Source organism: Erpetoichthys calabaricus, chromosome 4 (genome assembly GCF_900747795.2).
Source record: "Erpetoichthys calabaricus chromosome 4, fErpCal1.3, whole genome shotgun sequence".
Taxonomy (NCBI): Eukaryota; Metazoa; Chordata; class Cladistia; order Polypteriformes; family Polypteridae; genus Erpetoichthys; species Erpetoichthys calabaricus.
Genome location: NC_041397.2, coordinates 23,136,882 through 23,159,927, shown reverse-complemented (window position 1 = coordinate 23,159,927; position 23,046 = coordinate 23,136,882). Strand labels below are relative to the sequence as shown.

General features: G+C 43.0%; 1 protein-coding gene across 2 annotated transcripts in view; it reads right to left on the bottom strand.

Annotated features, from left to right (window-relative positions):
- Nucleotides 1-9,064: 9,064 nt before the first annotated feature.
- Nucleotides 9,065-23,046, bottom strand: part of LOC114649885 (thrombospondin type-1 domain-containing protein 1) — a 51,957-nt gene continuing 37,975 nt past the window's right edge. For both annotated transcript variants that reach the window (XM_051926333.1, XM_028799251.2), the window contains 2 exons: nucleotides 13,352-13,510; nucleotides 9,065-10,679 (listed from right to left, as the gene is read on the bottom strand). In XM_051926333.1, coding sequence (XP_051782293.1) covers nucleotides 9,277-10,679; nucleotides 13,352-13,510 — 1,562 coding nt within the window. In that variant the 3' untranslated portion in view covers nucleotides 9,065-9,276. The remainder of the gene's footprint in view (nucleotides 10,680-13,351; nucleotides 13,511-23,046) is intronic.

Below are 23,046 nucleotides of genomic sequence, written 5' to 3'. Positions count from 1 at the left end.
TGACAGCAGTCTGTCGCTGAAGTTGCTCCTCTGTCTGGAGATGATACTGTTCAGTGGATGCAGTGGATTCTCCATGATTGACAGGAGCCTGCTTAGCGCCCGTCACTCTGCCATGGATGTCAAACTGTCCAGCTCCATGCCTACAACAGAGCCTGCCTTCCTCACCAGTTTGTCCAGGCGTGAGTCGTCCCTATTCTTTATACTGCCTCCCCAGCACACCACCGCATAGAAGAGGGCGCTCGCCACCACTGTCTGATAGAACATCTGCAGCATCGTATTGCAGATGTTGAAGGACACCAGTCTTCTAAGATAGTATAGCCGGCTCTGTCCTTTCTTACACAGCACATCAGTATTGGCAGTCCAGTCTAATTTATCGTCCAGCTGCACTCCCAGGTATTTATAATGTCTGTACCCTCTGTACACAGTCACCTCTGATGATCATGGGGTCCATGAGGGGCCTGGTCCTCCTAAAATCCACCACCAGCTCCTTGGTTTTGCTGGTGTTCAGGTGTAGGTGGTTTGAGTCGCACCATTTAACAAAGTCCTTGATTAGGTTCCTATACTCCTCTTCCTGCCCACTCCTGATGCAGCCCACGATAGCAGTGTCATCAGCGAACTTTTGCACGTGGCAGGACTCCAAGTTGTATTGGAAGTCCGATGTATATAGGCTGAACAGGACCGGAGAAAGTACAGTCTCCTACGGGTAGGTATTATGTTATTTTATGTATTATAGTTATGTATACCCACCCTACAGGACTGATCAAGAATGAAAATAAATCTTTTGCATTAATAAAAATATCTTCACTATCAGTTTATCTGTTCTGACTATGCAATCATCCATCCATTCATCTTTTCTAATTTTATTGATTTGATTGTAATCACACAACATTCCGTACAAATTGCTCTCTCAATTTTAACAAAAATAGGGTTTAAAATAAATCAACCCCCACCCCTGAGAAAGAGAGCATGGCCAGCAGAGTAAAACTTAAAGCAAGTGGAAATAAGTAAATAGATGAATTAATAAGTGAATAAAGATAAATGGAGAAGAAAAAGAAATGGGGAGAGAATCTGCTTTAAAAGCTTATTCTACGATGTTATTAATTAGATCCTGCCAGGTTTTGAAAAAGTTCTGCACAGATCCTCTAAGTGAGAATTTGATTTTTTCCAATTTCAAATAATATAAAACATCGGTTACCCACTGACTTAAAAGAAGAGAGTTAGGATTGTCACAGCTGAGCAAGATAAGTCTACATGCCAATAGTGAAGTAAAGGTGATCACAGTTTGCTTGTTCTTCTCCACTGTAAGCTCCTCTGTGAGCCCACCAAACACAGCTGTTAGTGAATTAGGAGGGATTGTGACGTCAAGGCTGTCTGATAGGCATTTAAAGATTTTGGTCCAGAATGATGTTAGTTTGGTGCAGGCCCAGAACATGTGACCCAGGGAGGCAGGAGCTCGATTGCAGCGTTCACAGGTTTGATCTTGCCCTGGAAACATTTTGGACAATTTTAAGTGAGACAGATGTGCTAGATAGATGATTTTAAGTTGAATAATTCTATGCTTTGCACATATGGAGCTCGAGTGAATTCTCTGCATTGCTACCTTCCACTCCTTTTCTGAGATACTGAGAGAGAGATCCTTTTCCTACTTACCTCTTGGATCTTTGAAAGGGAGGGATTGTAAAATAGTTTTATACTGTATATTGCAGAAATGCTGGCTAAGTCTTCAAAACTCAGCAATATTTTTTCCAACATAGAGAGAGGTGAGAGGTGAGGAAAGTCGGGCAGGTTCTGTTTAACAAAGTTCCTAATTTGAAGATAGTGAAAGAAATGTGTTGCTGGAAAGTTAAATTTGGAGTGTAACTGTTCGTAGGATGCAAAAACGTTGTCTATGTGCAGATCTCTGAAGTAATTTAATCCCAAATGTTTTCCAAACAGTAAAAACTACAGAGGGTGGGAAAAGGTGGTTCTCATGTAGAGGTGCCACAGATAAAAGCTTCTCCATCTTAAAATACTTCCAGCATTGGTTCCATGTTCTGAGTGAGTGAAGCACAATTGGGTTGTTAGTATATTGGCGATGACTTGTATTTACTGGGGTACAAAGCAAGGAATATAAAGAAGTGCTGCAGGATTTTATTTCTATTGCGCACCAAGCCTGTGTATGTTCATTTATTTGTGTCCATGTCCAGGTTTTTATAGTTTGTATGTTTGCTGCACAAAAATAAAATTGAAAGTTAGGTAGAGCCATGCCACCAATTTTATCATCTTCTTAACCACTTATCCAGAGGTGGGTCGCGGGGCAGCTGGAGCCTATCCCAGCATTCAACACCAGTCCATCACAGGGTGGACACCCAAACACACGCACACTGCGGCCAGTTTAGCGTCACCAATCCACTCATCCTGCATGTCTTTGGACTGTGGGTGGAAACGTACTTGGACATGGGGAAAACGTGCAAACACCACACGTGGTGCACCCCGCTAGACAAGTCTTGGTCTTGCTATTGTGAGGCAGCCGCCATGCAAATCATATAATTGAGATGTCTCAAAAATGAATTAAAAAAAGAAATTCTGCTTTTGTTTTAACCTGTTTAAGTCTTAAATGAAATACCTCCAACTTTTATATGTTCTGGCAATGAGAACCAATTTTGGAAATTTTCAACAAGTGGTACAACTTCAGCTGTCAGTTTTCTCTGAATACACAATAACTAGTAGCCAAGTTTGAAACTTTTGTTTTCAGGAGCTCCATTAAAGAAAATGATGTACAAGATACTGCGGTGGGTTGGCACCCTGCCCGGGATTGGTTCCTGCCTTGTGCCCTGTGTTGGCTGGGATTGGCTCCAGCAGACCCCCGTGACCCTGTGTTCGAATTCAGCGGGTTGGAAAATGGATGGTTGGATGTACAAGATAATATTATTAAATGGTTTAGGTAGAGCGTACAGTGTACAGCTAACCTGAGAACAGTTTGCAATATGTATATAAACTACAACACCAAGAATAAATTGGTATGTTCCTACCCTCACCTATGGTCATGAGCTATGGGTAGTGACCGAAAGAACGAGATCGCGAATACAAGCGGCTGAAATGAGTTTCCTCCGCAGGGTTTCTGGGTTCTCCCTTAAAGATAGGGTGAGAAGCTCAGTCATCCGGGAGGGGCTCAGAGTAGAGCCGCTGCTCCTCCGCATCGAGAGGAGTCAGATGAGGTGGCTCGGGCATCTGATCAGGATGCCTCCTGGACGCCTTCGTGGTGAGTTGTTCCGGGCACGTCCAACCAGGAGGAGGCCCCGGGGAAGACCCAGGACACGCTGGAGGGACTATGTCTCTCGACTGGCCTGAGAATGCCTTGGGATTCTCCCGGAAGAGCTAGAAGAAGTGGCCGGGGAGAGGGAAGTCTGGGCATCTCTGCTCAAGCTGCTGCCCCCGCGACCCGACCTCGGATAAGCGGAAGAGGATGGATGGATGGACCAAGAATAAACTGTGAAAGAGAACAAATAAGCAATTATAACAAGTGTCTTATCCAAAGTTTAAGATATCCAGCAAAAAAATGAAAGCAAGATATTGGTACCAACTGGTCATACAGTGTGTGCTTCATCATTACGCTACTTTCTGCTATTATGTTCATTGTCATGTCGTGAAATAAAATCAGTATTAGTATGGGACAATTCATGGATTTCTTATTTACCTTACTAGTGCAAATTTGTGGTGCCCACAGTTTATAGAGGAACTGGCGCTTGTTGAGATCCTGCAAACTGTCACAATGTGACCATGCTTTGCACACAGGTCCTCGGAGTCAAAAAGAGAGTGGACCTGAGAGGAGACACATTTAAGGAGATACCACATCCACCTTAATGAAAGGATAAGTGTGTGTGTGTGTGTGTGTGTTCACCCGGATGCTATGTCATTCCAATCTGAGACATTAACACTCTTTTTACAAATCCCATATCAAATGGCATTTACAGTAATACAAACTGCAACATCAGAGTCCACCAAACTCCTCAGTTTTTACCAGTGACGTGCGCTGAGGTTCATGGTTGGTGAGGCACTGAGTCCTTCAGAGTCAGATTTACAAATATATGAACTCAAAAGAGTAATAGCTTATTCACTATTCAGTTGGCAGCCAGCAGGCACACTGACTACTGGTTATGTTTCATATCTCCTCAGCATTCTTTACACACACATAGACAGGTAAGGCTCATATCTGGCTAAGAAATAACGTTACATTTATAGAGAGAGCGGAGAGAGCGCATTTGCTCGGCACCCTCTAAATTTCTAAATTTGCCGTTGCAATTCCACAATTCGCACTCATTCAATACAAATGAAAGTATAGAGTGGTGTACAAAAAACAAAAACGGATTTCAATTTTGACCTTAACTGAAATATTTAGTTGTTTTTTTTAAGCTTTTTATTCTGATGATTTAAGCAATTTTAATACAGACTGTTCAACAAAAGGATAACAAGAAAAACAAAAGAATATTTTATTTAAGGACAAAATTAAGTTTTTATATATTGGATTTTTTTATAAAATTGAAAACCGTTTATGTTCTTACCTTTATTTGTAAATGAAGTCCATGCGCCTATCCTTCCCCTTGAAAATCTCCGTCACTTTATTGTAAAAGTCCCTCCTTATTTTCCTTTAGTTTTAAAAATCTTAATCTTCTATTTTGGCAGTCATTCGGAATAAAAAATAAAAATAAACGGAGCCACAGTGCGCTTGACTTTCTGATATCGCTGACTTATTGGCGCGTCTGCGTAGAAGGACAGCAGCAACGAGCACCTGTTGGGCTCACATGTGCCACCTTCAGGCCGGCACGGTACTGTCTGCCTCACCTTGTGCCTTTGCACTGCCGTTTTATGTTCGATCAGCAAGACTAAATATGTCACAGACAGTCATTAAAGATATTAGCCAGACTGTGGAAAGTCAGGGCGTATAATAAACGTGTCTGCAAACATGATATTAGCGACAAACAGAGAGGCAGCAACAGGCACACGACAACTGTGTGCATCAACCCTGTGAGTGTGTGAGGGAGAGCGCAGTCTGAGGTGAGGTGAGGCTCGTCGCTTCTGTACCTCGAGTTTCTCCTCTGTATTTGAACAGGAAATGCGCCAATTCAGTGATTTTGACTACAAAAATGGTTGCAATTATTGGAATGATACAGAAAACAAATTTATAGCACAAACCAGTGGACATATTTATTTTAAGTTATCATTATTAGTTGTTTAACTTATCATGATGACAGGTGAGGCACGTCCACTGACTGCACGTCCCTGTTTAGTACTCAAGTACCCCCCTCTGCCACTGGATTTTGGACTTGTTAGCCGTCGGTCTTCAGTAATAGCAGCATCACAACCTCCATGCTGACAATAAACACACAGACTCCACAGACTAGTGCACTGAGCCCCCTTCTCATTCACTCACGATTGTGTGGCCAGACATGGCTCCATCTACAGCATTAAGTTTGCTGATGACATCCCCAACATCATCAGCCTGATCACCAACAGTGATGAGACGGCTTACGGAGAAAAGGTCCATCTGCTGACTCATTGGTGCCCGAATAACGATCTCACCCTCAATGTCAGCGGAACCAAGGAGCTCGTCAGAGATTTCAGAAAGCCAAGGCAGACCACGCTGATATCCACATCGGAGGGGGTGCCGTTCAAAGAGTGAGCAGCTTTAAATTTCTTGGATTCACTATCACTGATGAACTGAGGTGGGATCAACACATTTTGTCTCCTGTGAAAACGGCTCACCAGCACCTCTAGGAAACATCTCAGCACAGCTCACATTTCTCCATCTGTGCTCAGAAGCTCTACAGGTGCACAGTGGAGTCCATCCTCACCATCTTCATCACGTCCTGATAAGGCACCTACTCAGCTCAAGAACATAAAGCACTGCAGAGGGTGGTGAAGATGGCATAGAATATTAGCAACACTCAGCTGCCTTCTCTTCAGGACACACAACACTCACTGCCTTAGGAAGGCACACTGGAGTACTGAAGACCTCACCCATCATGCACTGCTGCATTCCTCGCTCACCAGCAGATTCAGTGGGAGCTTCTACACTCAGGCCATCAGGATGATGAGCAATGATAAGAACTCAGATAATTTAACATAGCAATCAGTGTGTTTAGATATATAATACTTACAAATCACAAAATGTACAGTATATGGAATATGATTGTATATACAGCATGTGTTTCAAGCGAAGTTATCTATTTATTTATTTGCTGTATTTTTGTAAACAGTCCTGAGGAATCATGCAAGAACAAATTTCAAGGCACCGATTGCATTTAATAGGAAACTGCACTTGATTTGACTCTTCGTTTGGATTAAGAGGGTCTGAGAACTGCATATAAATTAGGTATTGATAATGGAGTTACTTACTATGATCACCAGAGGGCAGCAGACACTCAAAACGTGTCTATCTATCTAGAGCAGTGTTTCCCAAACTCAGTCCTGGGGACCCCCAGTGGCTGCAGGTTTTTGTTCCAACCTGTTTCTGTTTTTATTTGGACTTCTGGGCTAATTAAGTGATGTGTTATTTCCCAAGTTCTGTGTTTAGGGAACAATATAGAAATTAGAAAACTAAAAAAATATTAAAGTGTATCAAGCAGTTATATAGGAATAATGCATTTTTTTTTCTTTTTTGCAGTATTTTCATCTTGATGTTCATTCTACTTTTCCAGGTGTTCTAATTGTTTAATTTGATCCATTATTTACTAATTAGTGGGTCTGATGCTAAAGTAGCTGCAGCCTTTGATTATTCAGTGTTGTTTGCCAGCGTGTCTGCTCTGCTCATTTTAAATTGTAGATAGATAGATAGATAGATAGATAGATAGATAGATAGATAGATAGATAGATAGATAGATAATAATAATTCATTAGATAGATAGATATGAAAAGTACTATATATATACAGTATATATATATATAAATATAAGATGAATGTAAATAAAGGCACATTTTCCATAAGATATCCTCTTTTTGTACCTCATAATGGTTTCATCCATGGAAGTCCATCTCATGAAGCTCCTGATACACAGTTCTAGTGCAGATGTTTCTTCTAAAGGCAGTTTGGGGCTCTGTTGTGAGTGATGCTACAGTGGAGAGATAATTTCTATGTGTTAGGTGGTTCAACATTCCCAGGCCCTGCTCTTTGATACTGCATGGTCTACCACTTCATGGCTGAGCTGATGCTGTTCCTTAACAGTGCCACGTTTGAAGTCATTGAGCTCTTCAGTATGGCCTGATAATACGGTATTTGTCTAAGGAGATTGCTGGGCTAATTGCTGATTTTATGCACCTGTTAAGAGTGAAACACCTGAACTCAGTCTTTGAGAGTATGATACCCATAAAGGGAAAGAAAAAAGTCTTGTTCATTCTCTTACCTGGCAAGTGCCACCCGTCATACGTGGTATCAACTTCATTATATGGCTTTCATGCCTAAAATGGGTAGGAAATGAAAACTTCATCTTGGGTTTTATTGCTTGGCAACATAGGTGCAAGGAATTTCTCTTGGTGTTCCATCCATACACATAACAAAGTAAATACAAGTAGACAAAGTACAATACATGACGCCATCACAACAACAGAGCTAATAGGACTTGATGATTCAGTCGCTGTCGATTTTGGCAGTTGGAGTGGTGACAGTGAGAGTAGGTACGTCATTGAGGTCATCAAGTGGACAAGCCGCTTCTCTGATGTTTTCATTTTGATGATACTCAGCTATTTTGATGTTGTGATGATACACAGCTACACCTGTCAGATGACCACACAGTATCAGCTAGAATTTCAACAGGTCTCACCAAAATTACTAAATACCATCTCCAGCTCACCCTTGCAAAGATGGACCTTCTTGTTATCCCAGCTCATCTGTCTATTCAGCACCCCATCTCCGTTCAGCTTGGTTCATTATCACTAAGATCTGCCAGGTTGGTATGCAACCCTGATGACCAGACGTCCTTCAAGGACCATGTTGCTATGGTCTCAGTCTTGCAAATTCACTCTGTATAGCACCCACAAGATCAGAGCTTATCTGACAGAGTATGCAGCATGATTCCTGGTCCAGGCTCTGGTCTTGTCACAGCTGGACTACGTCATTAAGGTCATCAAGTGGACAACCCCCTTCTCTGATGTTTTTCGTTTTGATGATATGCAGCTATTTTGACATTGTGATGGTACACAGCTATACCTTTCATCCCCTCCACAGGACCTTGTGGTATCAACTAGAATCTCCAGATGTCTCACTGATACTGATGATGAAACATCACAAAGACACAAAACCAAATTTACCCCTGGGGACAAGTAAAGTTCTATCTATCTATCTATCTATCTATCTATCTATCTATCTATCTATCTATCTATCTATCTATCTATCTATCTATCTATCTATCTATCTATCTATCTATGAACACCATCCCCAGCTCATATCTGCAAAGATGGACCTTCTTATTCTCCCAGCTTATCCATCTGTTCAACACCCTACCTCCATTCATCTTGGTACATTATCACTAACACCTGCCAAGTTGGTACGTAACCTTGGGGTGGTGATTGATGACTAGATGTCTTTCACTGACCCTGTTGCTACAGTCTCTCAGTCTGGTAGATTCACTCGGTACAATATCCACAAGATCAGACCGTATCTGACAAGAGTATGCAGCACAACTCCTGGTCCAGGCTCACATACAGACTTGTGGTAATGGTGGCATCCTATGACAGTGCCACGTTTAGAGTCATCGAGCTCTTCAGTATGAACTGATAATGTTTGTCTAAGGAGATTGCTTGGCTGTGTGCTCATCATATGCACCTGTTAACAATGAAACACCTGAAGTCGGTCATTTGGAGGCCTGTCCACATACATTTGTGGCCATATGGTGTAGCAGTATGTGATGTTTTCCAAAATGCAAGGAGTCAGAGGTGTGCTTTGCTGTTTTCAGTCCAACTCCACCACTCAACTTTGCTGGTTTAAGGAACCATTGGGACCACCAAAGAGAGAGGTAGAAAGGAGGTGGTCATAACTGAAGCCTAGGCTACACGACAAACGAAGAATAGCAAAGTCAGAGACACATAAATTGTATAAAACATTAGGACTTTATGTACTGAGGGATCACATATTAAAACATGCCTTAAATTATATACAGATATTCTCAGCCGTCCACACAGTTTGCTATTGGTGGTTCGTGTTAGGTTTCAGTACATTGTAATTTAAATCTTGAAAATTCATTTTTATATCTCGGATTTCACCAAATATCATAGTTTTGCTTCACTTTCTGGTATCTCTAATTTTTATTGCATGGGTTTGGCAGTTCCAGGTGTTGGTATTTTGTCCTTCTCAGCTCTGGCTCCAAAGTACTCAGACAAGTCGATCATGCTAAGCTCCGACTCGGTGAGGCCAAAATGCGATCTACCGTATAGTGTACATTCCGGATCTAACGGCAGACTCTTGCATTTGCTCTTCCTGTACTGTGAGGGACTCATGGCGACATTTGTCTGGGCGCTATATGTAGCAGAACATTTAGCTTCTTTCATCTTCTTAGCCAAGATATTCCGATGAAGAGGTGAAGATCCCCTTCGGTTTTTATTGGCCTCCATTTTTTCTGAGTCTGTTGGCCAAACTCCAATCTGGCGCTCGTTGAAGAGGTCCATTTTGTTGAATCCTGTCTCCAGATGACTGCCCTTCCCGTAATAAGTAGGCAACCCAGGAGGTGATACGGTACAGTCCCAAGGCACGTTCCTCTCAGTCATCAAATCTTCTAATCGTGATTTGGGACGGACTACACCTCTTTCCCTTGTAGGATCTAGGGTCCTGTTTCTAGAGTTGTAGCTGGACAGTTGTCGCGTCGTACAGCTCGACAGGCTTCTTTCTCTGAAGGGCTTAGTCTGCTTCGTTTCATGGAAACTGAAAGTTCTCTTGCACTGAGGGTTTCTAAGATACCCACAGTCAATCATTTCCACCCAATCCTCTGTGTATTTATGGTTGCTTCGTGATGCACCGTGATGAGCTGGAAAACATTGGTCGGTTTGAGGGAAGATAAATCCAGCTTTGGGATTACTTCTGGCTGCCGGCAGGGTAGGCTGTGCCACAGTGGTGTCCACAAAAGGGGATTTAAGGCGGAATTTGTTCTGACTGGTATCTTCTTCACTTTCTTTATCTGTGGAGGTCACTACGGAGGTATCTAAAACGGTATCGCTGAGGTGGTTCTGGGACACATGATATATCTGTGTTGCCTCCTTCAGGCCTTTCTTCTTCATTTCTTTTAGCTGCTGATGTGCAAGACGGTACCCAAAAATGGGTGGAATAATCTTTTGGGCACTTGGTAGAGGGTCCTCAGTGGCTACAACACTATGTTCTGGATGTAGCTGCTGGTCCAATTGGTAAACCGAAGTGTCCATAACATTATTTTCAGCAGCATCAGCACCTACCACACTGCTTTCACAAAAACTTTCACGTTGTTGGTTCTGCCGGTAGATATTGACCTCATCGGAATTCTTCCTGAAGGTGGACAGATGCCTTGAGTTGTGCTTCATAGCTGAGCTGCACTTGTGTGCTTGGCAAACCTTTCTCCAAATGGTGACAAGAACCGTGAAGATAATTATAAACAGGCAGATGGAGATGCCAGCCACTGTCACGATACTGCTTGTGTTTGTCGTCTCAGGCATAATCGGGACCAAGGATGTGGTCTGTATGGCTTTGTTGGAAAAAGAGAAAGAAAAACATGAATAAGTATGGACACACTGATACTACTTGTTCATTCTCTTACCAGGCCAGTACCATCACTCATACTTGGCATCAACTTCATTATTTGGCTTTTGTGCCAGAAACAGGTAGGAAATGAAAACTTGGAACTTTACCGGCTAGCAACACAGTTGCAAGAAATTTCCATTTCCATGCACATAACAAGATAAATACAAGTAGGCCACATGATGTACAATTCATGACGCCATCACAACCATAGAGCTAATAGGACTTGAGGTTTCAGTCCCTGTCGATGTTGGCAGTAGGCTTGGAGTGGTGACAGCGAGTGTAAATGCATCATTGAGGTCATCAGGTGGGCAGCCCTCTCCTTTAAGGTTTTCGTTTTGATGATATTCAGCTATTTTGACGTTGTGATGATACACAGCTACACCTGTCAGACAACCATACAGTATCAGCTAGAATTTCTACAGGTCTCTTCAAAATTGATAAATACCATCTCCAGCTCACCCTTGCAAAGATGGACCTTCTTGTTATCCCAGCTCATCTGTCTATTCAGCACCCCATCTCCGTTCAGCTTGGTTCATTATCACTATCACCTGCCAGGTTGGTATGCAACCTTGATGACCAGACGTCCTTCAAGGACCATGTTGCTATGGTCTCAGCCTTGCAACTTCACTCTGTATAGCACCCACGAGGTCAGAGCTTATCTGACAGAGTATGCAGCATGACTCCTGGTCCAGGCTCTGGTCTTGTCACGGCTGGACTACGTCATTGAGGTCATCAAGTGGACAACCCCCTTCTCTGATGTTTTTCATTTTGATGATATGCAGCTATTTTGACATTGTGATGGTACACAGCTAAACCTTTCATCCCCTCCACAGGACCTTGTGGTATCTCCAGATGTCTCACTGATATTGATAAAGAAACATCACAAAGACACAAAACCAAATTTACCCCTGGGGACAAGTTCTATCTATCTATCTATCTATCTATCTATCTATCTATCTATCTATCTATCTATCTATCTATCTATCTATCTATCTATCTATCTATCTATCTATCTATCTATCTATCTATCTATCTATCTATCTATCTATAAAGGAACACCATCCTCAGCTCAAACCTGCAAAGATGGACCTTCTTGTTCTCCCAGCTTATCCATCTGTTCAGTACCCTACCTCCATTCATCTTGCTTCATTATCACTAACACCTGCCAGGTTGGTATGCAACCTTGATGACCAGACGTCCTTCAAGGACCCTGTTGCTATGGTCTCAGTCTTGCAAATTCACTCTGTATAGCACCCAAAAGATCAGAGCTTATCTGCCTGAGTATACAGCATGAATCCTGGTCCAGGCTCTGGTCTTGTCATGGCTGGGCTACTGCGATTCTCTGCTGGCAGGAGTTCTGGCATTTGTCACCAAGCCACTGCAGATGATTCAAAATGTAGCGGCAAGTCTGGTGTTCATCCAGCCGATGGGCACATGTCACTCCTCTCTTCAGAACATTACACCGGCTTCCTGTAGCAGCGCATATTAAGTTCAAATCCTTTTTGCTTGCCTGCAGAGTAGTCGGTGGGTCTGCACCTACGTGTGGAGGCACTTATGGGGGCCTATGCTCCTTCACAACCACTCGTTGGTTAATGAACGTGGTCTGGAGATGCCATCTCAGCCTGGTATCAAATCTCAATCCAGGATGTTTTCATGTGTAGCTCCTCGCTGGTGGAACGAGCTGCCCACCTCCATTCAAAACTCTGACTCCCTCCATGTGTATTTGAAGACCCTCTTGTATTGTGAATGTCTGTCTGATATTAGCTAGTAGGTTTTGGAACTCTGGGACTTGTAACTCGCTTGTATTTTGTGCTGAACTCTTCGCTTGTGATGATCAGTTTTGCCCCCTTGTCCTATTACACTTGTTCCCAACAGTCCCCCGATTGATGAACTTGTTATAGTTTACCTGTTTTGTAAGTCACTTTGAATACAAGGGTCTGCTAAGCAAATAAATGTAAATGAAGATGGCAGCAAATCATATTGTACAGATAAGACATGTAAAAATGCAAAATGAAGAATAGTGCTGATTTGCTGAAAGGTGACTCGGTGACTGCAGCGATGACTAATACTACTGCCTATGCAGAGGGCACAGTCCAGAACAGAAGTGACCAGGCCACTAGTCGTGAAAAAGCCATCCCACTTACACATCCCTTGAATGTTACTTAGATTCTTTGAATCAACATGAGAGGGAGATAAGGGAAGGCACACCATTTCCAGGTCCATTTCAGGGCCTGTTTCCTTCTACTGCCATTCTGCATCTCTTTTTCCTGCCTTTCAACTCCTGAAAGGTCAGCATGCTGGCTACGTGACGTCTGTAATGAACGTGATGGCGACAGTCTGGGAGCTGAGACTTTCATTGTTACTGACTAAGCGCAACTGTGGAGTTATTTTTGTTTGCTTTGTAAAGTGCTTAGTGATGGTGTCCACTTTGATGGGCTCTTTATAGTTTAAAGACTCATTGATTGGGGTTTTTACATTTTGTAATGAATTATTTATTTAATGTCCTAATCGTTTTTGCACAGTGGCCTTACAGATCCCCCTTCCAGCATTCTAATCCAACACACAAATAGGGAGAATGATGCTCACTTAACATCTTAAAACATTTAATATTTGTACCTTTGCAATCCTCGAGCGAACATAGGGAAGTTTCCTGCGATGCACCAGGACAGTCTGATTTTCCAGAAGACACAGACACACACATCCGATGCCGTTCTCTTTTGCCATCTCCACAAGTCACACTGCAAGAACTCCAAGATTGCCAAGGGGTCCAAATGTCTGCAGAGTTGAAGAAAAAAGAGAACATTTAACTCTCCATCCATCCGTTTTCTTAATCAGTTTTTCCAGCACATATTCTCAAGTCATCCATAAGGCACCAGACCACCACACTGGAGGGCACACACCTGCACTGCAGAATAATTTAGACTTGCTCCACATCTATCTATCACGTTTATAGTGCCTTTCATATCTGTCTATCTAAGACCACAGGGTATGTTTTATCTCAACATTCTGGTGTTTAACTAGAGCAGCGCCCCCAGGAGGTATTTCTGGGACTTGGCACCGGTAGTCAAAGTTTTCCCCTGTGGAATTTCCTTAGTGCACCTGCAGTTTTTTCCACTGGGTAACCCATTAGTAAAAATATTTTTGAAAAGTCTGTATTAGCATAAGCCACCCTTGGGGTGTTCATAAGAAGTGTAATGATTTACTCCAAGAGGTAGACATACATAATAAAGAACAGTTGCTTTAGATATTTGAAATATTAAAATGTGAGCTTCAATTTAAATGTTTAATTACCAAAGCCTATGAAAAAACTTGTAATTCTGGCCCTCTTTAAATCCCTTTGCACCTCTCCATTAGCGTCTTTTGTCTTGTAAATGTGTTGATAAGCACAAACAGCAACCAGCCTGTTATACACCCCCCCCCCCCCCCCCCCCCAAACCAATGCAGAAACGACACAAAGCTCTCCCAGCTCAAGCCTTGATTATCTTGGAGTGAAGTGCTAGAGTTTTAGAGGGTAAACTATATATTGTTATTTGGAACACATGCATTTCATGTGTGTTCCGTGTCTACAACAATCTATGTAAACACATCGTTAAAACAGAAACATGTTTCATGTTTTAGTAATAAATAACAAAATGTAGACATCACCTGTATAATGTGTAAAGGCTGATGGCCAGATTTCAAATAAACACTTTCACAAAAAGAACTGCTGACTTGTAATCAAGATGCCGTCGGTTCGATTCTGGCCGCTTCCCAAATTTACTGTTTTGAGTAGTGAGCTGCTCTTATTGTTAATAATATACAATAAAAACATACATTTTATTTGCGTCTGTAACAGCTGATATAAATTTATAGTATGTGTAAAAGCTATTGTTTTTTTTCACTTTTATTCTCTCAGTCGCAATCACGATACATGTCCAGGATCTGTACGTTCATGACGTGTGTAATATAATTGAGTGTGAAGAGTGTCCCTGTTGGGGCATATTGTAAGTATCCGCTACATGCTGAATAAACTTGTTTATAATGATCCTGCCTTTTAAAATGTTCTTAATGTTTAAGTGTCACACCTACCTATCATTTCCCTGAGCCTTCTGTATGAGAACACTGTGGTCACATCGAGAGAAAATGAATGCAGAAATCAACCCTGGATGGGACGCCAACACATTAAAGGGTAATGATTACGGTCTTTTTGGATGTTTCACTTGCTTTCAGTCTATAGGTGGCACTGGTGTGCAAACTGTAGCACTCAGAAAGAAAAAAAAACACACACTGGGACCCCAAGGGTCAAAGTTTTAGGTTGCAAAGTAGTCTATCTTATCAGTATGGGCCTAGAGAGCAACTATGCAAAATTTGCTCCAGCTTGGTCAAAGGGTTTAGGATTGTATAGGGAACAGGCAGGCAGACAGACAGACATTCTCTTTTATATATATTGTCATACACGTGCGCTTGAGAGACAACTTGAAGGCTTTTCTAATGGTAGTTCCACCCCGAGACAAGGGTTGGCACTGTTGCCTAATGCTTCTCCTCCTTTCTCTCCTACAGATTGGATAACCGCCAATCTCAGTGACATCACTTCCTGGTTACCGTCTCCTGGACCCGCTCCTAACAGTCTGACTTCCTCTTAAGGGGCAGTTCCGCCATCTTTAAGTCAGCCTCTATCTAGACTTCAGTCTGAAATGACACAATTGTTCTTTTGTTGATTTTTGACTTTTTCCATCCAATTCTGTAGAGTTCGCCTTTGAGGTGCCCCCCCCCCCCAACTATTCATCTTTGCCTTTTTCTACTTCTTACAATATAAATATATACAGCAAGAAACCAGTCCCAGTGAAATAAGCGTTCCCATTTTTTAAGGCAGGGGAGAAGTGGGCTGCTCACATCGGCGTGGGACTGGCAGCTGAAGGCCGACCTAGGAAGCCAGCTTAAATTTCTAAGCAACATCGTAGTAACCACTCTCAGGCCAGATTTGGTCTTGTAATCTGAGTCAACAAAACAAGTGGTCCTGCTAGATTTAACTGTTCCAAAGGAAGATTGGGTGGAAGAGGACATTGAGAGGAAGAAAGTCAAGTATGAAGGACTGTTGGGTGAGTGTCAGAGTTGTGGAGGGAGGGCTCGATGTGAGCATACTGAAGTGAGCTGTAGAGGTTTTACAGGCCAGTCTCTATACCGGACCCTCAAGGTCCTTGGTATTACAGTGCTGCACATTAGGAAGACCAGCAAGAACATCATGGAAGCTGCAGAGAAGGAATCACAATGGCTATGGATTAAGAGGTGAGGATCCTTGTAGCATGCAGGCTACATGGACACAAGCTGAAGATTGATAAACTCTGGTTGGGTCCACTTGGCGAGGGTGTATAATGTTCAAAAGAACCGAAACACCCAATGACCACGGGTAACATCACTGATGATGTGTCCAGGCTGCACCGGAAGGTGTGTGGAAATGCTAGATATTTTTTATATAATGGTGTTCTATACTTTATTCTTGCATTCAAAAGAAGAAAAAGATTCATTGATCCATCCATTTTCTAACCCACCTCAGCCTGAGCAGGGTCACAGTGTAGCTTCAGCATATCCCAGCAAGCACAGGGCACAAGGCAAGAACAATCCCTGGACAGTGAGCCAGTCCATCACACACATGTACACACAATCAACAGGGTCAATTTAGCGTTACCAATCCACCTAAACTGCATGTCTTTTAACTGAGGGAGAAAACCGGAGCACCCAGAGGAAACCCAGACAGACGCAGGGAAGACATGGAACTCAGAGCAAGTAGGACCCTGGATGTGAAACCTGGTCTCCTTACTGCAAGGTAGCAGCACTATTGCACCCTTTCAGATTCATATATTTTTAATTGTGTATTTGCCTCAAAGTACCTAATTAAGATATTTATTATTATCACCTGTCAGATCACTAAGATACACTGGTGCATTCGTGAGAGGTCAACAAGACTTCTCAGGCTTTGAACTCAGTATTTTGTTCAGCTGAGGACTCATCTAAGAACGCAGGCCATGCTGAGGAGTGTGATTTTCTGGACCTTATCTTATCAAGCCGACTCTACACAGGATTTTGTCCAGCTGCTCTTGGAACCCTTCTCTTGATGGTTCCCAGTGCGCCTACGACTACTGGAGCCACTTTTGTCCTCGTGTTAGGCCTGCATCTGACTTTGATCTCAAGGTCTTTATACTTTACAATCTTCTCTGCCTCCTTGCTCAGTATGTTGTTGTCATCCGGGATCGTCACATCAATGAAAACACACAACTTGTTCTTCTTTTCGTGGAAGAGGATGTCCAGCCTGTTGGCGGTGATGGAACAGTCTGCAGGAACGATCTTGTCCCACATGATGACCCAGTCTGTGGTGTCAACAACCTTGTCTGGTGTATGCTCGTACCACTTGTCCACCATCAGAACACCCAGCAGTTGACATAGAGCCTGGGGCAGTAACATACCAACCTTTTTGTGACGTTCAAGGTATTCCTTTGGGGCTAGTTCACAGTCTGCAGACACTATGTGGCTGATGGTCTCCTCAACTTCACCACACAGACGGCATTTGCTGTAGACTGGTGTGCCTATGATAAACTTCTGGTGGAACCAGGTGTTCAAGGCCTGGCCTGTGATGAGGCTTGCGGTTTCCCCCTTGAGACCTGCATTTTGAAGCAATGCAAGTGTCAGGTCATTGTCAACGTACAGGCTGTCCAGATTGTTGAAGAACTGGCCATACAGTGGCTTCTTCTCTTTGCATGCTCGCTTCCATCATCTTGGACTTGAGTAACTGCTTGGGTTCCTCGTTGCTAGCGCTAGTGGTCTCCGGTAAACCATAACTTTTTTTTTTTTTATCTTGTGGCTTCTCTTCACAATGGAATTGCACTCATAGTCTGCTTGGTGATGTCTGAGAAGCACTGAAAGTGACAACCATCAGAAATAACCATCGCTATATGAATAACATGTGTTATTACAGTGGAACCTCGGTTTGCAAGCATAATTCATTCCGGAAACGTGCTTGTAATCCAAAGCACTCGTATATCAAAGCAAATTTCCCCATAAGAAATAATGGAAACTCAGATGATTTGTTTCACAACCCAAAAATATTTATATAAAAATGATTAATACATGCGGTGGGCTGGCGCCCTGCTCTGGGTTTGTTTCCTGCCTTGTACCCCGTGTTGGCTGTGACCCTGTAGTTAGGATATAGCGGGTTGGATAATGGGTGGCTGGATGATTAATACAAAATATAAAGTAAAAATACGCAAAACAAATTAACCTGTGAGGGAGACGAGAGAGAGGAGAGGAGGAGGAGGAGGAGTAGGGTTATTATGTAGGAATTGCGTAGAATCCCTGCTATCTGTCGGCTCACTGGAATCTTCTTCTTTTTTTGCGACTTTAACAAGGAGCCTATCCAATGACAGTTGCTTTTGCCCGAAGAGTCACTACACTTGGACACAAAATTTAAAAAAATGCTTTACGCACCGTAAGGTTTCTAAACTCTTTTGGGATTCCACCCAATGGGACAACACGCGGAAGAGTGTCCCGAAGCAACCACAGGCTCCCAGCGCTGTAGCAGTTCACCATAAAAGTGAATCAGAAAAGATCGCGGTCAAGCTATAAGTGCCTGCCATCAATGGATGATGCAAAGAACATTTTAAATGCAAGTTCACAGTATTACTTGGCCACTAACCTGGTCACGACTCTGCCTGATTGCTGTGTCTCTGTATAGGAGAGCGGTAGGTCCCGCTACAATAAAAAAACGTGCTGTTCCTGTTTCAAGATGAATAAAGTTGCCTTTGCTAAAATACTGTGACTCTGCTTCGTGTTTTGGGGTGCATGACAGGGACTCGCACATTACACCACACACACACGTGGTCACCATGTTATAGTAAACAGTATACGCTCATATGGATGTTGACTATATGAGTGAGGCACGCCGACTGAGGACGAGCATGGAAGACAATTACCCACAATCCCCATGTTAACGATCAGCAAGCAAAGCGTATACGTACTACTCGTATTGCAAGACCTCGCTCATTTATTAAGTTAAAATTTATTTAAAAATTTTAGCTTGTCTTGGAAAACACTCGCAAACCAAGTCACTCGCAATCCAAGGTTTCACTGTCTTATTATTATCACTAAAATCATTGGTGGATTCTGTCTGAGGTTTAGAATGCACCCTACAGGTCACAAACAATAAACACTGAAAAAACACAGCACAGCACAACACACAACACACTTTCCCAGCCTACCACATAATCTCTCCCAACAGCTAATCAGAAGACATCAAGTGGCAGCGCCTTAAAGGGGGAGTGGCCATATCCACTTCACACCTGAGGATTGGCTAATGGGATGGACTTTGGGTATCACCCAGTGTGGAAGGTAAACACCTTTTTTTTTTTTTTTTGGCAAATTTCACAGGTCCGCAAAACAAAATCTAACTTGTACCAAAAACTGAATTTCATGTGAGTCACCCTACTCATCGCAAGATGTTTTACAGTTTTTCTTGTTCACTTACACACTTTTACCAAACATATTACCTAAAAATCCCAAGCCGTACCACTATCTACCAAACCACCAACTCATTTCCCGAAACTATAAACACTATTCCCCTATCTCGACACATGATTCAGATTCGTTTTCTCTTTTTGTGCAAAACTCGACACACACATCCCTTCATATATCATTGGTTTCACTATTTTAGAAAGTCCTGGCTTCGATATCAATAAGTCAAGTCAGCACACACTTTAGCACACAATTCCCCAGGTGCAAACACTACGAGTCAGAATTCACACACGAGTCATAGCATTAGGAGACAGCGATAAAAGGGCCGTAGGTCAGTTCACTTGTTTTGGAGCAATGGACCAACCACCACAGGAAGAAAGAGAAAGAGGACACATGAGTGGAGGTGGAAGAGGGCGAGGAAGAATAAGAGCAAAGAGACAAATGGTGTCAAATGAGATTCGTGCCACTCTTGTTGACTATGTCCTTGTACATGGGATGTCGTTAGCAGAAGCTTGTAAAAGAGTGCAACCAAAGCTGAGCCGCTTCACAGTAACTTCTATAATACAAACCTTCAGAGAGGAAAACGGGTAGGTCATGAACATACTGCTCTCTACTGTAACTTTGGAGTACTGTACGCTGTTTACGTACAACACCTACATGTGCTGTTGGCGCTATTGGAGGGTAAGCTGTCTGAAATGCTTTGAACTACTGCACCATTTCACATAGTTACTGTATGTTGCTATTGTAAAATGTTTGGTTTTGCAGTTAGTACTTGCGGTATTTTTTCTAGTTCTGAGAGACAAGGAGGCAGAAGAACAACAGAGGGTGATGATCAATATGGTTTTAGCCAACAACATGATTCGCTTAGGGCAGCACGGTGGCGCAGTGGTAGTGCTGCTGCCTCGCAGTTAGGAGACCCGGGTTCGCTTCCCGGGTCCTCCCTGCGTGGAGTTTGCATGTTCTCCCCATGTCTGCGTGGGTTTCCTCCGGGCGCTCCGGTTTCCTCCCACAGTCCAAAGACATGCAGGTTAGGTGGATTGGCGATTCTAAATTGGCCCTAGTGTGTGCTTGGTATGTGGGTGTGTGTGTGTGTGTGTCCTGCGGTGGGTTGGCACCCTGCCCGGGATTGGTTCCTGCCTTGTGCCCTATGTTGGCTGGGACTGGCTCCAGCAGACCCCTGTGTTTGGATTCTGTGGGTTGGAAAATGGATGGATGATTCGCTTACAGGAGATACAACAGAGGGTTATTTAGGACCAAGAAATCTTCCGAGGGATCAACGCAGTCAACATTTCCACAATTGACTGCATTCTTTGAAAGAACAGGCTGATGATGAAACAGGCCTATTGTGTTCCTTTCGAAAGCCAATGCTTGGAATATGTGCAGGTGTTTGAGTGTAGTTACACTATGTGTTAGAATACTGTACATCTCAATATGGTTTGAACAAACTATATTTATGGCCGCATTTTTTGTGTGCTCTAGCAGTGCGTTTCAGAGCAATCCTCTACTGTAGTGTGTGCCATCTTTTGTAGAGAATCTTTGAAACAGAAGCAACACACACTCCTCATGAGCTCATCTTTGTTGATGAGGCAGGCTTCAATCTCACTAAAAAGAGGAGAAGGGTGAGGAACATAATTGACCATTGAGCCATTGTGAATGTCCCTGGCCAGCAAGGAGTGGAATGTGACAATGTGTGCTACCATCAGCCACCGAGGGGTCCTCCACTGACATGCCATCCTTGGTACATATGACACCATACTTCTACTTGGCTTTCCTTAATCATCTCCAAGGTCATGTATACTGTACCAGCTCGACCAGACGGAGCCAGCACAACCAGAACAGCCATGCTATATTGTAATTTGGGACAATGTTGGTTTGCACCAGGTGTGTGACTGGTTCACCAACAACCCCAGATTCAGCAACCTCTTTTGGCCTTCATATTCTCCTTTCCTAAACCCTATAGAGGAGTTTCAGCATGGTGGTGGAAGGTCTACGACCAAGACCCCTACATTTGTGTTCACCACCTCCAGGCCATGGAAGGAGGAAGCTTGTTTGGACATCACAGTTGAGGCTTGTCAGGGATGGATAAGGCATGCAAGGGGTTTTTTCCATCCCGCTGCCTGGCCAGGGGTCATATTGCATGTGACGTTGATGAGATTCTCTGGCCTGACTCTGACTGGAGAAGGGATGCTGTGGCTGAATAGAATTTTTTTTCTTTCCAGTTCTTTATGTATTGTGTTATACAGCAAAGGAAAAAAATTATTTAGAAAGTTTTTACATGGGCGGCACGGTGGTGCAGCACTGCTGCATCGCAGTTGGGAGACCTGGGGACCCGGGTTCGCTTCCCGGGTCCTCCCTGTGTGGAGTTTGCATGTTCTCCCCATGTCTGTGTGGGTTTCCTCTGGGCGCTCCGGTTTCCTCCCACAGTCCAAAGACATGCAGGTTAGGTGGATTGGTGATTCTAAATTGGCCCTAGTGTGTGGGTGTGTTTGTGGGTGTCCTGCAGTGGGTTGGCACCCTGCCCAGGATTGGTTCCTGTCTTGTGCCCTGTTTTGGCTGGGATTGGCTCCAGCAGACCCCCGTGACCCTGTGTTCGGATTCAGTGGGTTGGACAATGGATGGATGGATGAAGTTTTTACATTTGTTGTTTTTATAGTGTTCATTATGTAAAGAGGTAGTTTGAGGAAACCATAAGTAACATTACTCATTGCAGAAACAAGTCTTTCCATTAGTGTTTTGAATTGATCTCAGCACGGTGTAAGGTGGTAGCGTATGTGTTTTTGAGGGCTTTTGGGTGAATTCTGAAGGCAAAATTTGGTTTTGATATAAGATTACATGGTTTTGAGTAGAGAGTTTGGGGAGTTGAGTGTGCAGTTAAGAAATTGTGTTTAGAGTTTGGAAATGGAGTTTAATTTCAAGAAGTGTGTCTAAGCAATCAAGAAAAACTGTAATACAGCATTTCTTGACCTTTTTAGAATTATGACCCACATTTTCCCATGTAAGTTTTTTGTGAACCACTAGAGTACACCTTGGTTAAATTCAAGGGTAATCATCAGAGTGGAAGGAGAGGGTCCCTTACTGATTCCAAAATGACTTTTTATGTTTCATTCTCAGTTTTACATTCACTTTCCCATTTAGGTTTTACGCTCACCTTTCACTTTCACATTTGCTATACATTCACGTTCAGCTTTCATTTTCAGAATTACATTTATTTTCACCTTCATGTGTCACACAGTAATGAAGCCAAGCTTTGGCCTCCTAAAATTGGGTTTGATTCATTTTTGGACTTCTAAGGCATTTTTCACACCAGCTCCAGAGAGACTGCCCACATCCTTCTATTCAATTCTGGTGAATGTGGCAATCGCACTCTTGTGCAGACCAAAACAGCAATACTGAGACCCTTTGGAAAGGGTAGTTTTGGTGCAGTACCAAGCAAACCCTGGAGTAATCTGTGTGAGGCCATTAAGAAGGCTCACAGAATGTTAGGTTATATAGCGCCCTGATGTGTGGAGTACAAGTCACAGGAGGTGATGCTCAAGCTTTATAACACACTGGTGAGGCCTCATCTGGAGTACTGGATGCAGTTTTGGTCTTCAGGCTACAAAAAGGACATAACGGTACTGGAAAAAGTCCAGAGAAGAGCGACTAAGCCACCTGCAGGGATACAGGGGATGAATTTTGAGGAAAGATTAAAAGAGCTGAGCCTTTTAAGTTTAAGCAAAATGAGTTTATAAGAAGACATGATTGAAGTGTTTAAAATTCTGAAGGGAATTAGTCCAGTGGATCGAGACTGTTACTTTAAAATGAGTTTATCAAGAACACGGGGACACAGA